The following is a 17,584-nucleotide window of genomic DNA, read 5'->3' on the forward strand; positions in this document are numbered from 1 at the left end:
CCATAAGTTCAAAATGTTTATCATGGTTCTTCTTCTTTGTAAACATTTTGAATTTGAAAAGTTTCTTAAACTGGATCATATCAGCACATTGTTTCTTTACTCAATACATTCTATAATTTAATTCCACATACTGATATACTAAAGGTTTTAAGTGTTGTACGTGCATACAAATGTTTTAAATTAAAATGTTCTCTAAGGTTGTACTTCTCCTCTTTTGTTGAGAAGAATTGCTGTACGTTCTGGGTAGCACGTTATAGTTTGCTTTGTTACAGGATATAATTAGCGTTGTAGACGTGTGTTTGCCTAGCTTTACATATTGCTTTCTGTTGATTAAGTAACTTCTTATCCAGTTTTAGACCAACCCTCTGCTGCCATACCATTCAAATTTTTATATTAAAATATTTTAATTAATTTTGTCGAATGCTTTAGTTAGAGCCATAAACACTGCAGCAGCACACTGTTTACTATCTATTGCATTGGTCATTTCCTCCATTATTTCGATTAAAGCCACTGATGTTGAAATATTAGCTCTGCATCCATATTGGTTCTCAGCGAGTACTTTATGTTTGTTTATGAAATTGTCCAATCTTATACAGTTTTTCAATAATTTTAGAAAATTGTGGAAGTAAGGAAACAGGTCTGCAATTTGTAAATTGGTGTTTGTCTCCAGTCTTATAAATTATTACAACTTTAGCTATTTTCATTTTGTTTGGGTGTTTGCCTGTTTGAAATGATAGGTTACTGATACACATTAACAGTCTTAGGATCTCTTCAATAACATTTCTTATTGTTTCCATATCAATTCCATTTACAATCGATTGAAGTCTTGGATTTGCATTTTTTCACGATATTAACTATTTTCACTTGTGTCACTTTCGTGAGAAACATTGAGTTGGGATTTCTATTTATGTTGTCATTGAAGTCCTCAGTTGAAACTGGGACTGGGATTCTTTCCTCCAATTTTGGTCCTATATTTACAAAGTCAGTATTGAAGCTTTCAATTACTTCCTTCATGTTGTCATTATTTATGTTTCCGTCTGAGAAGTATTGGGGGTAATCCCTCTTAGTGCCATATTTAATAATGCTATTGAGGTTGCTCTCATATTGTTTTTGTTCCTGTCTAATAATTGACTGTAATATTATTTTCTACATGTTTGTAGTATGCTAGTTAACTTGTTTTTATACTTGTACTTATTTTCTGCCTCTGTAGTTCTTTGTATTATAAATGTACTATATAATGTATTTTTCCTATTGCAAGCATCTTTGTTCTTTGTCTGATTCCTACAAAGTTGTTTCCATGGACAATGTTTGTCATAAAGTATTATGAACGTGTTTGAAAATTTACCATATAATTCATCAACATCTTTTTTTTGTACAATTTGTCCCAAATTTGCTTTTCTCGCTCATTTTTTAAAGCAATTATACTCTTCTCTGTGCATCGTGTTCGTAATGTCTTTTGTCGTCCACGTTCCTCTTCTTTCAGTTTCCATCATAGATTGTGAAAACTGCCAGATGATCACTAATGTCGGTTATAAGTAGACCACTTGTATTGTTATCAAAATCATTGGTAAAAATATTATCAATAAGTGTGGCACAGTGTCCTGTGATTCTGCTAAGCTTTGTAATTTTAGGATATAAACTGATGATATCAATGAAGTCATCAATGGACCTTTGCTTATTAGGGTGCAATAAGTCAATACTGAAGTCACCACATAAGAGAATAATTTTTTGACCGGTGTCCATACAATTGGCTTTGATCCAGTCTTCAAATGTTTCTATACTTGACTTAGGCGATCTATAAATGCAACTGATGAATATGTTTTTACTTTTTTCATCACATATTTCAATGGTTATACATTCTAAGATGTTATCAATAGCAACTGACATGTGTTTTTTTTACCACTTTGTAGTTCAGGTTCTTCATCACGTACACACCTCCTCCATTCTTGTCGGTTCTTTTGATGTAGTTTAGTTCATATCCTTCCAGATCAAAATGTAATACTTTTTTTTAATCATCAATTAATGATTTCTGTGATATCGATCACAAATCAGTCCTGACGACAGTGTATATATTAGTATATTCAGTTATCCTATTATGACATTTTAAATATAACCACAAAAACTCAGTCTGGCCATGTTTCATAAAATTAGCCTTAAAAGTGACCGATATTTTGAGAATCAAATATTTAAATATACTCTATGACTGGACTTGTCCAGCATAATTGATGCCCTAACTAACATACGACAACGTAACATTAAGGAGTGGGAAAGATGTTAAAGTACCTTTAACACTGCTTTATCATAATCATCAATAAAATTATCAGCGGTTCTAGTGATTATGTGCTTATAAATGTTATTTGCTGCTCAGTAGAAAAAAGTTGGCTTGTGTTGTGCATCGTGTGTGTCTGCGTGTGTCGGCGTAAGAGCCACTTCAAAGCCTGACAGTGAGAGTCAATGGTAGTGATTGGCTCAAACTTGTTTATTTTCGGAGCAGTGAAATGTATCTCCCTGAGCGCTGCATTCAATCAGCATACTTCAATAGTACTCAGGCTTGCGTGGCGGAATCAAGCGCTCCCCTGCCGCCGCCACTCGTACCCTGTCTGGCGTCCAACTGGGCCTCATTTATCGTCTTTGCCAGTGACACGTGATGTCGTCAAATCGACACTGCGCGGTAAATATTTCATGACCGCGACATTGCTTAGCGTCTCGGGGCTGTGATTCAATTGTGGCGAGCGCTCTCACATCAGTCTTACATTAAAAGCTAACATGCACACAGTTATTTAGCACATGCAGGAACTGCTTCTGTCTGCCTTCTCTCCATAAAGTCAAGCTGAGTAGACAAGAGCTATGACTGGCAAGCGTCTGTGCAGTGTCCTATCGATTCGATCAATATGGCAAATATGCGACATGTTCGCTCCCAACTTGACAAACACGAGGGCTCCCCTTCCTGCGAGCATTGACCATTTAAAAATTAGATCAGAGTTAAGATCAGGAGTTTCCAAAGTGTGGCACGGGGGCCATTTTCAACCTGCAGCTTGTTTTTTGCTGGTCATCCATCAGGAAAGTATTCAAAGCGCTTCACTTTTCCCACATTTTGTTATGTTACAGCCTTTTTCCAAAATGGAATACATTTACATTTGTTCTTAAAATTCTATACAAAATATCCCATTAAGACAAAGTGAATTTTTATACATTTTTGAAAATGTATTAACCAAATAAGAAATCACATGTACATTGTTCACAGTCTTTGCTAAATACTTTGTTGATGCACCTTTGGCAGCAATTACAGCCTCAAGTCTTTTTGAATACGATGCCACAAGCTTGGCACATCTATCTTTGGGTAGTTTTGCCCATTCCTCTTCGCAGCACCTCCCAAGCTCCATCAGGTTGGATGGGAAGTGTCGGTGCACAGCCATATACAGATCTCTTCAGAAATTTAGATCGGATTCAAGTCTGTGCTCCGGCTGGGCCACTCAAGTTCATTACAGAGTTGTCCTGAAAACACATCTGTGAAGGCACCATTAATGCTGAAACATACATATAGGTTTTGAAGCAACATATGTTGCCATCCAAGCAACGTTATCATGGACGCCCCTGCTTATTACAGCAAGACAATGCCAAGCCACGTGTTACAACAGCGTGGCTTCATAGTAAAAGAGTGCAGGTACGAGACTGGCCTGCCTGTAGCCCAGACCTGTCTCCCATTGAAAATGTGTGGCGCAATATGAAGCTTAAAATATCACAACGGAGACCCCGGAATGTTGAACAACTTAAGCTGTAAATCAAGCAAGAATGTGAAAGAATTCCACCTGAAAAGCTTGAAAAATTGGTCTCCTCAGTTCCCAAACGTTAACTGAGTGTTGTTAAAAGGAAAGGCCATGTAACACAGTGGTAAAAATGCCTCAGTACCAACTTTTTTTGCAATGTGTTGCTGCCATTAAATGCTAAGTTAATCATTATTTGCAAAAAAAACCAACAAGTTTCTCAGTTCGAACATTAAATATATTGTCTTTGCAGTCTATTTAATTGAATATAAGTTGAAAAGGATTTGCAAATCATTGTATTCTGTTTTTATTTACGAATTACACAACGTGCCAACTTCACTCGTTTTTTGTTTTTGTTTTTTTTCAATTTCTTAACCAATTCAAAGCATTCTAACATCAAAATGTTCAGCTCATTCAGGACATACAGGCTACTTACTGACACATGTGCAACAATCATCACCTTTATCTTTAATTCCACCGTTCCTTTGATACCTTGGCTGTGTTCTTAGGGTCCTGACTAGTATCCCAATTACTGCTGATAAAACCACCCCCACAGCATGATGCTGCCACCACCTCACTTTACTGTAAGGATGGTATTGGCCTGGTGATGAGCAGTGCCTGGTTTCCTCCAAACATGACACCTGGCATTTACGCCAAAGAGTTCAGTCTTTGTCTCATCAGACCAGAGAATTTTTTTTGTCATGTTCTGAGAGTTTTTCAGGTGCATTTTGGCAAACTTTTACTAAAAAACAGCTTCCGTCCGGCCACTCTACCATACAAGCCTGATTGGTGGATTGCTGCAGAGATGGTTGTCCTTCTGGAAAGTTCTCCTCTCTCCACAGAGGAATGTTGTAGTTCTGACAGAGTGACCATCGGGTTCTTGGTCACCTCCCTGACACTCCTTCTCCCACGGCTGCACATTTGGTGGCTCCAAACAGCTTCCATTTACAGAAGATACAAGCCACTGTGCTCATTGGGACCTTCAAGGCAGCAGATATTTTTCTGTACCCTTCCCCTGATTTGTGCCTCGAGACAATCCTTTCTCGAAGGCCCATAGACAATTACTTAAACTTAATTGTTGGTTTGTGCTCTGCCATGCACTGTCAAGTGTGGGACCTTCTAAATCAGGGGTCCCCAACCTTTTTGTAGTTGGGGACCGGTCAACGTTTTTTTGGGGGGAGGGGGGTTGTATTTATTTATTTATTTTTTGGTCATAAATAAATACAATCATGTGTGCTTACGGACTGTATCCCTGCAGACTGTATTGATCTATATTGATATATAATGTATACATTGTGTTTTTTATGTTGATTTAATAAAAATGAAAAAAAAATATATATATTTTTTTAATGTATTTATTTATTTTTTTACATTTCTTGTGCGGCTTGGTACCAATCGGTCCACGGACCGGTACCGGGCCGTGGCCCGGTGGTTGGGGACCACTGTTCTAAATCATGTCCAACCAACTGAATTTACCACCGGTGGACTCAAATTAAGCTATCAGAACATCTCAAGGATGATCAGTTGAAACAGGATGCCAATGAGCTCACTTTTGAGCTTCAAGGCAAAGGCTGTAAATACTTATGTGTTTTCTTAGTTTTTTTTTTTTTTTAAATTTGCAAAAAAATCCTAAAAAAACCCAACGTTTTTTACATTGTCATTATTGAGGACAAACATGATTGTATTCCATTTTGAAATAAGTCTGTAACATAACAAAATGTGGAAAAAGTAAAGCGCTGTGAATACTTTCCTGATCCATTGTAATTCAACAATTATTTAATTTTGAACGAGATGTATTTTTATACATAACCAGTCAAGAAAAACTTTATAAAAACTGCATAACTGACAATGACATTGTCTTCTAATACCTCCCACATATGAATCGATAACATACTCATTTCTGGTACCTAGGAAACGGTATTGGTACTCAACTGTACCAATTGTTGTTACGTTTGTGTGTTCATCTGGTAATAAATGTTAATTTGTTTAATAATAAAATATTTTCTAAATTCAATTTAATATTCTCCACTGAGCTAGTAATAATAACAAATGTGCTATACAATTATTATATCTTGTTTTCTAACACTTCTGAGTCTCATTTGCCAGTATGCATTCATTTCAGTTTGTTCAAGGTGTGTTGCAGAGTCAGAAAGTAGTCTTTGCCTTTAAGTTAAATGTGCCAATCTTGTCGCTTGTTGAGTCATACAAAGTGTTGTCCTTTAAATATTGTACAAACCCCGTTTCCATATGAGTTGGGAAATTGTGTTGGATTTAAATATAAACGCAACACAATGATTTGCAAATCCTTTTCAACCCATATTCAATTGAATGCACTACAAAGACAAGATATTTGATGTTCAAACTCATAAACTTTATTTTTTTTTTGCAAATAATAATTAACTTAGAATTTCATGACTGCAACACGTGCCAAAGTAGTTGGGAAAGGGCATGTTCACCACTGTGTTACATCACCTTTTCTTTTAACAACACTCAATAAACGATTGGTGGGAACTGAGGAAACTAATTGTTAAAGCTTTGAAAGTGGAATTCTTTCCCATTCTTATTTTATGTAGAGCTTCAGTCGTTCAACAGTCCGGACCGTAGATGTTGAAATCCCTAAATGTCTTGCAATTGCACTTTGAGAAACGTTGTTCTTAAACTGTTTGACTATTTGCTCACGCAGTTGTGGACAAAGGGGTGTACCTCGCCCCATCCTTTCTTGTGAAAGACTGAGCATTTTATGGGAAGCTGTTTTTATACCCAATCATGGCACCCACCTGTTCCCAATTAGCCTGCACACCTGTGGGATGTGCCAAATAAGTGTTTGATGAGCATTCCTCAACTTTATCAGTATTTATTGCCACCTTTCCCAACTTCTTTGTCACGTGTTGCTGGCACCAAATTCTAAAGTTAATGATTATTTGCAAAAAAAAAAAGTTTATCAGTTTGAACATCAAATATGTTGTCTTTGTAGCATATTCAACTGAATATGGGTTGAAAATGATTTGCAAATCATTGTATTCCGTTTATATTTACATCTAACACAATTTTCCAACTCACATGAAAACGGGGTTTGTACTTATAGATAAAATTGACATGCATAATTGCCAATGCCGATCAGTAGCATGTATATGGCATATACAATTTAAATTAGCAAGAGCGAGCTTGAAAATGACTTTTGAGTGCTTTCTATCAGGCATGCTTGCTTTGTTGGCATAAAAATTGCAACATTACCTAGAGCAGCGTTTCTCAAAGTGTGGGGCGTGCCCCACTGGTGGAGAATAGACACATGACAGATAGGGCGCGAGGAACGGGAGGAAATTTCACTTTAAATTTTTTTTTTTTAAATTATATTCTTAGATTTTTTTTTTACTATGCTTTCATTTTCTATACACACTGTAAATCACTTTGTGATTCTGTCTGTGAAATCCGCTATATAAATAAATGTAAATTACTTATTTTTCCTGTAAATGGTAAATGGTAAATGGGTCGTACTTGTATAGCGCTTTTCTACCTTTTTTTAAGGAACTCAAAGCGCTTTGACACTATTTTCCACATTCACCCATTCACACACACACATTCACACATTCACACACTGATGGCGGGAGCTGCCATGCACGGCGCTAACCAGTCCCATCAGGAGCAAGGGTGAAGTGTCTTGCTCAAGGACACAACGGACTGTTAGTTACTGTAGGCTTTAAATTTCTAGGTAGGAGCGAAAGTTTGACAGACATAGCAACAGTAACTAATGGGGGCGGGGCTAAGCGGAACAAACTTGACGAGACAAGCGCAGCAAAATTAAAAGCTGTCCCACTGTCAAACGACACAGTTGCGAGACGTATATGCGACATTGCAAGTGATCTTGAGGAACAACTCGTAGACAAATTAAAAGAAAGTCGTTTTGCTTTACAAGTGGACGAAGCTACTGACAGCAATAAAGACTGCCTGTTCATCGCATACGTCCGCTTTGTGAATGGCGACTCACTGTGCGAAGATTTGCTGTTTTGCAAATACATAAAAAATAGAGCCACTGCTGATGAGCTGTTCAAGATAATGGACAGTTTCCTCAAAGAACACGACCTGAAATGGGAAAACAGTGTGGGCTTTTGCTCTGATGGTGCACAGACCATGGCAGGGTCAAGAAACGGGCTGCAGGCTCTAATAAAGAGGGTTGCGCCAAATGCGCATTGGACACACTGTGTCATTCACCGGGAAGTACTCGCGTCAAGGCAGCTCAGCCCCGAACTCAATGAGGTTTTAACAGATGTTGTGAGCGCGGTAAATTTTATCAAAACACGACCACTGAAAGTTCTCTGCACTGTGAGGAAATGGGAGCTGATCATACAGCCGTGCTGTTTCACAATGAAGCAAGGTGGCTCTCCCGGGGCAAAGTGCTGTCGCGTGTCTTTGAGCTCAGGGCAGAGATTCGGATCTTTTTGGAGGAGGAGCGCATGCATGAGGCTGCAAGCAAGTTCAGTGATGAACAATTTCTGTTGAAGCTGGCCTACCTCAGCGATATGTTTGGCAAGCTGAATGAGTTAAATCTTCAGCTCCAAGGCAAGGATAAGCACATACCCCAACTGGCAGACAAAATCACTGCGTTCTCCCGAAAGCTCGAGGGATGGGGCAGGCGCCTCGACCAACAAAATATTGATGCCTTTGAGAACCTGGGTGAGGTTGCTGAAACCACCGAATCTGGTGCCACCACAGTGATCCCCTGCATCAAGCAACACATCTCCTCCCTGAGAGAAATGTTTCACAAATACTTTCCCATCAACAGTGCTCAGTACAACTGGCTTATGGATCCATTCAATGCAGCAGGTTGCTATTTTGACATTTTTATTGAATATCATACTCATATATTACACATGCATTTTATCTGTGTTGTATGCTACTTACTAACTGGAATGTTAGTCCAGATTGTTGTGTCCAGATGAATGTTGTCAAACAGATTTATTTGCATTTATTATGTAATGAAAAATAAAGTAAGTCTATTAATTTATAATCTACCTGCAGCACCTACTGATTTCATGTCTGCTGAGGAGGACCAGTTTATTGAACTGACATCTGACTCCACCCTGAGGCTGAGGTTCACCACTCAGACTCTTTCTCAATTCTGGTTTGGAGTGGAGAGGGAGTATCCACTCATCGGGCAGAGAGCTGTGTCCATTCTTCTCCCCTTTTCCACATCTTATCTGTGTGAGATAGGCTTTTCAGCTGTTGCTTCACACAAAACGAAGTACAGGTCTCAGCTGAACATTGAGCATGACTTAAGAGTGGCAGTGTCAAGCCTGCAACCGCGATTTGAAAAGCTGTGCAGTGCAAAACAGGCTCATTGCAGCCACTAATGCTGGAGTACTGTAATACTCATGTTCACTTGCCCTGTCTTGCCAAATGCATAGCTCCTCCTTTTTTTTTTGCAAAGATTGCAAAGTGGCACTTTTATTTGATTTATTATTGAACTTGATGCAAGTTATAACACTTTTATTTGATTTATTATTGAACTTGATGCAAGTTATAACACTTTTATTTGATTTATTATTGAACTTGATGCAAGTTATAACACGTTTTTTGATTTATTATTGAACTTGATGCAAGTTATAACACGTTTTTTGATTTATTATTGAACTTGATGCAAGTTATTTTATTTATTATTGAACTTGATGCAAGTTATACCACAGCTGCAGTTATTTTATTTATTATTGAACTTGATGTTATTTTATGTTATTGAGTTTGAATGTATACAACTTGATTTTACTTGATGTTCAATAAATTTGAAAATGTTAAGCTTGGCATTAGCGTTCTGTTGGGGCGATGGGGGCAGGTGGGGCTTGAAAACTCCCCCTTGTCCAAAGTGGGAGATGACAAAAAAAGTTTGAGAACCACTGACCGAGAGGCAGGTCGCAACGAATACGCCTGTTCACCCGCCAAATGCTTGACCCGGTGTCGAATCGGCAACTGGACATGACTTCACGTGCAACCAAAGTATCAAAAATGGGTACTTATTGATTTTACGTGACTTGGGGCTTGGTCCTAATGATGGAATTCAGTTGTTACCTATACAAATAGAATTCAATGCATTCAGTATTAAGCAAACTGCTACTATTCTCTATCACTCTATCATGTTTTCTAACTTTTCTCTTAGTCAGTCCCCATTCATTGACCCACATTGGATTGGTTTTATTAATGCACAAAATGTAGCGACCTGTTCTTCTATACGAGACCCACACTGGAAAAACATTGGAAACCCTGGGTCTAGAAATAGTCTAGAAACTGTAATGGAAATTCGAGATAAAGGCAAAATGTCCTTACCTTTGGCAAGGCGTACTTGGAAAACTTCATTTGGACAAACTCGTTGCGTCGATACGACACATAGTGCTTGGTGCGATTCCCTGTGGTCACCTGTACATACAAAAAACATATAAAACTATTTAAACAAAAGCAGTAATAATAATAAACCATCATAATTAAGCTTGATTAAGTTTACCCAATACAATTGTTATACATTTGAAAAATGTATTCATTTAAAGTCCTCCTTTTTGCAAAAGTTACATTCCAATGATGTTCTAACAATGATATGCATATATGAGCACAAAACATGGGAAAACTCAATGATCCATCTCACGTATTTGCTTCACTATTAACACAGTTATCTGTGAAGTTTTCAAAGTACAAACTTCGCCAGGCATCTTAAACACACATCTGGAGCTCAGTCTAAAGGTGGGAGCTGAAAATTTGCCCTTTTTTTTTTCAGGGAATAGGTTAACGTAGCGGCCCTGCGATGAGATGGCGACTTGTCCAGGGTGTACACCGCCTTCCGCCCGATTGTAGCTGAGATAGGCTCCAGCGCCCCCCGCAACCCCGAAGGGAATAAGCGGTAGAAAATGGATGAATGGATGGAAGGTTAACGTAGCATGATGTCGCTGTTAAAATGTGACTATAATATTAGCTTTGTAGCTCACATAGCTATGTTCACATTTGTTTCCTCCTGGCCTACTCCTTAAAGAGGTCATATAATGTTTTTTTCTATTAATAAACCACTTCATTTTGGTCTATATAACATGTCATACGGATTCTTTGGTCCGAATTGTGCATAGATTTGGCTGTAAAGACCTATCTTCGAGCCAACTTTTGGTTGCCGCCAAAAACAGTTCATTTTGAGAGGCGGAGTTGTTAGATGCAAATGAAGCCACGCCCCCTCACGGTGACTAGTCTTTAATCTCCAACCAGGCAGCCTTGTTTAGTACAGGAGTTGTTTTTTGTTTTGTTTTGCTAAGACTAGTGTTTATTGTTTATTGAATGGATCCCCATTAGCTGACGCCAAGGCGACTGCTAGTCTTCCTGGGGTCCATAATTTTTAATACTGGGTTTAACTAGCTTTTTTATCTTATGTTGTATTTTCCCTTTGTATAATGTTTGGTAATGCATGTATTCTTTGTATTTTTATTTTGTATGCTCCTATATGGACCCCAGGAAGACTAGCAGTCGCCTTGTTTGAAGAGATTGGTCCTGGGAGCAGGAATAGCCATTGCTGGCATTCCTAGTGTCAGGAATATATGTGTTAGTTGATTTTAAAAACTGTTTGTAAAAGTAATCTGGTGATTGATCCAACATGATAGTTCTAAAGAACATAAGGAGACTACAACAACCAGGACAGGCGTGAATGCATAAATGAAATATTAGTGCGCCAAGAACATTTAAGTACCAGTCTAGCCGCTCTGTTCTGAACAAGTTGCCGTTTGTTCAGGTCAGACTTAGTCGTAGCGGACCATATTATAGGACAGTAATGAGGATGACAGAAAACCAAGGACTGTATGTCTTGACCCATTGTTGAGGGTGTCAAGAAGGTGGAGCACTTCCTGACCATGGCTAAACCTCTTCCCATTTTCATTACAATACCATCAATATGATCGAACCATGACAGTTGACTGTCTAATAGCACACCAAGCAGTTTTGCTTTTTTAACCTGCTCAATAGGTATATCTGACATTGAAATATGAAGCTGAGGGTCATCAACAAGCATATGCCTGGATCCAAAAAGAATGCTTTTTGTTTTGTCAATATTCACAGCAAGTTTACTATCATTTACCCAGCGTGACACTCTCTCCAGGACCTGATTTAAGTTATTTTCTAGGTCATTTAAGGTAGAGGCAGTACTGTACAGAGTTGTGTCATCTGCATACATAACCATATTGGTGTTTGTTGTAACACAGGGAAGACCATTAGTAAAAATAATAAAAAGTAAAGGACCTTAGCAGCTTCCTTGAGGCACGCCACAGTAATTGTACTTGCGTTCAGATAAGCTACCATTAAAACACACTCTCTGTGATCTTCCTGATAGATAGGTCAACATCCAAGAAAGTGACATACTATTAAAACCATATTTTCTCAGTTTGGAGATCATTATGTTGTGATCTAGGACATTGAATGCCGCACTAAAGTCAATCAGGACAGTACCAACCATCTTCTTGACATCCATTTGTCAGCTGAGTTAGAGCAGTAGATGTTGAGTGACCTTGCCTGTAAGCATGCTGGGAACACGACATCAGTTTGTTGTAGGTAAAGTAATCTTGAATTTGTTTGAAAACAACTTTTTCCATCTATTTACTAAGAACAGGAAGTATGCTTATTGGTCTACTGTTTTTACCAGTAAAATCTTTATTTTTGTCCTTGGGTAGAGGGATGACCTTGGCCTCCTTCCAAACCCCAATATATGACAAATCGGAGTTGATACATGGCATGCCGCAATTCTTAACAATTTGCCATCTAGCAAATGTGTTGTATGGTATATCGGTATTAGTATTGTTGGAATAATTGTAAGTTATCACAAAAGAAACGTTGTATTATGAATGCTGTCTTTCGAGGCCTAACAAGAGGAAGAAGGCTCGTAAAACTCCACTGTGATTTCAACACGGACAGATGGCAGGATCTGCTCAACTTCCAGAGGAACTCTCTTTGAAGTGTTAAACGAACTCTCTTTGAAGTCAACGCTATTTACGACCCGCTGCCCTCTTGAAGTCACTGTGGTCAGGAGACGGGAGGGGTTATCCATTGTCCTCCAACACCTGCCCCAGCTGGATCCAGGAAGAGCCCAAGCCCGAGAAATCCTCTTCTTGGACTTCAATGAGACCGAAAACAATGACTGTTTTAAATACTTCCCATTCCTGCTGTGACATATGTTGGTGCGTGAACATTGAACATCTGAATAAATGAGGAGACGAAAACCTTCTTCGTCAGAGCGTGGTGCAGGACTGTACAGAGAGTGCAGTGGCCATGTCTCTCCTCAATTGAGTCCAAATTGAATTCTGTCTCTGTTTGATTCCTTGCCTTTTGTCTTGTTTAACAGATGTCCTCAGTGTTTGAACGTGACATCTTATTGGTCTTTCGAGCCGGATTCCAACACGTCTGACGATTCCAGCAAGAATGAGTGAAACCAGAAAGACCATGGCATCCAAATCGTGATTGAGGAACTGCTTTTTCTTCATTTCGGGCTGGAATTGAAAGACTGACGGAAAATCCGAGGACAACAGGAAGGAACGCAGAGAGCAGTGAGTACGTTTTAAATTGACGAAGAAAGAAACGACTAAGAAAAAGTGTGTGACGAGGGTTACGACGCATAAACAAACCCTGTAAATCCTAGGCTCTAACAGGTAAAAAGGCCAAAATTACTGCAGGACTTCGGTGTCCGCGAAAACTGAAATACCCGAAATAAACTAAAATTCTAAAACTGAAGAGGCCAATATACTGCAGGTAAACGGAACCGCGAAAACTGAAATCCGTAATATCCGTAAACAAACATACTAGGGGGAGGCGGAGCCCACAATAATTTGAAATATCCGTAAGCCATTATCCTGGGGACGACGGCGTCCAATGCAGACCTAAAATGGTCTATTCAGAATAAAAACTGAATTTTGTCCGTAAAAAACAATAACCTGGAGAGCGACGGGGTCCTCATGTCATGAAACATTGAAATTTCCGTAGATCAATATACTGAAAGGTGTGAATGTGAGAGTGTGTGGGAGTAATCGCCATTAGGCTATCACTCCATATTAAAGTTGTGAGAAGTAAATAGTGGGTTATTGTGGATGCTCTAGGCAAGACACCTCCACTGGGGAACCATCTCCAGTAGAAGCGACGTGTACCACAATAATAAATTAAACCACTATCTTACAAAAAAGACAAAGTAATCCTTATAAGTTCGGCTCTGTAGGGGACGACGGATTACTCCAAATTCTCAAAATGGAAAGAGGGACACAAAGAAACGCAGATCTAATATGGTCTATTACAATCTATTTAAACCAAAATAGAAGACAACAACCACAACGTCAGCGGTTACACCCGGTTACATGTTGGCATTGTAGCAGAGAAGGGCATTTTGCAAGAAACTGTCCTGAGAAAAAAAAAAAATTAACAATCAAAGTATCTCAGCATGACTGTTAAAAGACAACACCAATTAGTCATGTTGTCAGCGTATGCCATTGGTGGTAAGATCGCTGCAAATGTGTTTGTTTGTTTGTTTGTTTGTTAGTGTGTGTTTAAGTGTGTATCTTTCCATGTACAAATTTTGTAAAAACCCCGGAGGTTCAAATAAAAATAAAAATAGGTTAAAAGAAAAAGCAAATAGGAGAAAAATCTCAAAGTGCTGAAGTGAGAGAAAAGTAAAAATAAATGAAGAAATGGGGAAAAATCAATAATAAGAATTAATGCAAAATGAAATAAACTAATGCGAAAGAGAGATAATGGGGGTATTGAAATAAGAGATGAAGAAAAGGTAGACTGAAGATATACATGTATGTTTGGATATATAAAGAGCGCTTTTATATATACAAATATATATATGTATAATTAAATAATGGAACAAATAAAAACCTAGATTAATAACTATAATAAGAGTTGAGATGTATAGTATGATAAAATGATAAAGTGGGTTACATGGTTATTAGCTGAGGAAAGAAGAGAGAAAAAAGAAAAAAGAAGAGAAATCTCTTCAAGTGTTGCTGACCTTTGCCCTTAAGAGTGCACTCACGCACTTACACACCACCGTGTATGTGTGTGTGTGCGTGGCGCAGTGGGGGAGGTGTGAAAATGAATTTATTACATGTAAATTTAAAGTAGGTTTAACTTTGAAGTGTAGTATAACATTCTTAGGTTAGATTATGTTTTAGACATTTGCAACACCATACATCTGAGTGTTGAGCTAAGATAAGATAAGAACATAACATAGAATAAATAAGGAGGTATGGCAATCAGGAAAACTATCAGCTAGCGATAGACAACTGTTTGCTTTAAATATTATTGAATAGTAATTGCAAATAAGAAATATAAACAATGGGAAGAATGTAAATTCTGAGTGTAAAAGTATAGATTAAGTGGCATATAGACAGTTAAGTGAGTTTAAAACATTACTTAAAAAATGCATAAAGTAATATGTATAACATTTGAATTAGGAGGAAAAATAACATTAGCGTTATTAAATCATCTACATAGTGAAAGACACAAAATAAGCAAAATAAAAGTACAATTATGCAAAGAGAAGTAAAGAATCTAGAACGTTCTCTAAACAAAAATGGACGCACTATTGTGGAAAATAGAAAAACTAAGTACGACAAGTACAAAAACCACAAACAAAGAAGCAAATTATGTAATTTCTAGGATTAACAAATTATTGTAGAAGTTGGATACCAAATTATGCTGAAATAGTAGCTCCTTTAAGTAAATTAATGAAAAAATGAAATCATCTGTAGAGTGGAATTCAGAAGCTAAAGCAGCATTCTGTGAAATAAAAATAGAACAGAATGTGCGATTGTTACAGTAACGAAAATTTTGAAAGCTATCAAATGACCATCAAATTGCTCAATGTAAGCGGCAGAACTAGAAGCACTAATAGAAGCATGTAAAGTAATGAAAGATCAAAAGGTCACAATATATATAAAGATAGCCAAAATATAGGAATGATAAAGTCAACAGGAAAATCTGTAACACATTGGAGAACTGATAAAAAAAATTTAAAAAAAAGAGAGAGAAAAAAGAATTAGTAGAAGTAGTAGAGCTACCAGCTAAAATAGTAATATGCAAATGTGCGACACACACCAAGGGAACAGATACAGTATCAATAGGAAATGTGTTTGCTGACAAAACAGCAAAACAAGCAACAGAAAAGGAAATACAAATTTCAAACGACAAACTAGTGACATGAATAATGATATACTAAAAGACATGCAACAACAAAGTACTCCAAAAGAAAAAGATAAATGGATTTAAAAAACGGAGTCACATTGATCAAAGAAGATATCTATGTACGTCCAGACAATAAACTAATCTTACCAAAAAATCTATATAAGTGGGTAGCAGTTTTGAGCCAAGGTTGAACTCATGGCTCAACAGGAGGGATATGAATACCCTTATACAGAAGTACTATACTTCCTATAGTTTAATTCTTATAAAAAACAATTGTATAAAACATCTATGCAATTAACTAAATAAGAGTGAAGGAAAACGTTATTGTCTGGTCATAGTAGATGCATTTTCAAAGTAGTTAGAAATATTTCCTAAAGGAAAAGCAGATGTGCTGACAGTAGCAAAAGCATTATGCAAAGATTTAGTAAAAATGTACATTAACATTACAAGTACAACAGAACTAACACCATTTGAAAGATAGTGGAAAGACCAAGCTGAGTACACTTAGCACATTGTAAAAAGGTCATATAATGGGAAAAGTATTTGGGATTGTATTTACATTGTAGAAAGGTCATATAATGGGAAAAAAGTATTTGGAATTGTATTTGTGTTATCAAAGTGACATGTTAACTAGCACACTACAAATTCCACTGTGACAAAGTTGTAAGCATACCATTTGATGGTGTGTCAAAGTTTGATAATAATTGGTTCCTGTTTTGGTAATTAATTTGTTCCTTATGGCGGAGCAAGTGGGATAGGCTACAAAAACTGATTGTGTTGTATGTGTCATGTCTGTATTATCATGTTTTCTTTTAAGTCATGTTTTGTTTAGTTTCTGTCTTTTCACTCCCTTGTCTGGTCACCATAGCAACCATTGGTTTTCACCTGTCACGTCACGCACCTGTTTCACGTTTTGAGTCACGCACCTGCTTTCACTAATCATGTCCATAGTATTTAAGTTAATTCATTTTCTGTTGTTCGGCCTGACGACATCCCCGCATTTATGCCCCCTGTCACACTCTGTCCTCCGCTGCGCACTTCATGTCCATGCCAAGTAAGTTTTGTTACGAGCGCAGACCGGACACGCCTCGATGTACTCCCGGACCCCCCCCCTCCATGGATGGCCACCAGAACCGCTGTGAGATCATAAACATAGTTCTCCGGACCCCCGGATGGCAGGTAAGCAGCAAGGTGTGAGTGTGACAGGGGGCATAAATGCGGGGATGTCGTCAGGCCGAACAACAGAAAATGAATTAACTTAAATACTATGGACATGATTAGTGAAAGCAGGTGCGTGACTCAAAACGTGAAACAGGTGCGTGACGTGACAGGTGAAAACCAATGGTTGCTATGGTGACCAGACAAGGGAGTGAAAAGACAGAAACTAAACAAAACATGACTTAAAACAAAACATGATAATACAGACATGACAGTATGTATAAACCCAGACAATTACTCAAGATGAGTCAAAAAAAAAGTTGAATTGAAGTAATGAGCAAAACAAAATTGACCCTGTAGCTAAAGAGACAAAACAGAAACCAATATTTGATAAATATGTGAAAAAGCTAATTATACCTGCATTAACATGCAAGGATCTGTACAACAGTTAGGAAGCGTATCATCAGATAACTGCATACACATAG

The 17,584-nt window shown here is 37.8% G+C and overlaps 1 protein-coding gene across 2 annotated transcripts in view; it reads right to left on the reverse strand.

The window, feature by feature from the left end:
• Nucleotides 1–17,584, reverse strand: part of sorcs2 (sortilin-related VPS10 domain containing receptor 2) — a 445,201-nt gene that overhangs the window by 53,591 nt on the left and 374,026 nt on the right. For both annotated transcript variants that reach the window (XM_061961136.2, XM_061961135.2), the window contains exon 8: nucleotides 10,077–10,166. In XM_061961136.2, the coding sequence (XP_061817120.1) occupies nucleotides 10,077–10,166 (90 nt within the window). The remainder of the gene's footprint in view (nucleotides 1–10,076; nucleotides 10,167–17,584) is intronic.

This window comes from Nerophis lumbriciformis, linkage group LG05, assembly GCF_033978685.3.
Source record: "Nerophis lumbriciformis linkage group LG05, RoL_Nlum_v2.1, whole genome shotgun sequence".
Classification (NCBI taxonomy): Eukaryota; Metazoa; Chordata; class Actinopteri; order Syngnathiformes; family Syngnathidae; genus Nerophis; species Nerophis lumbriciformis.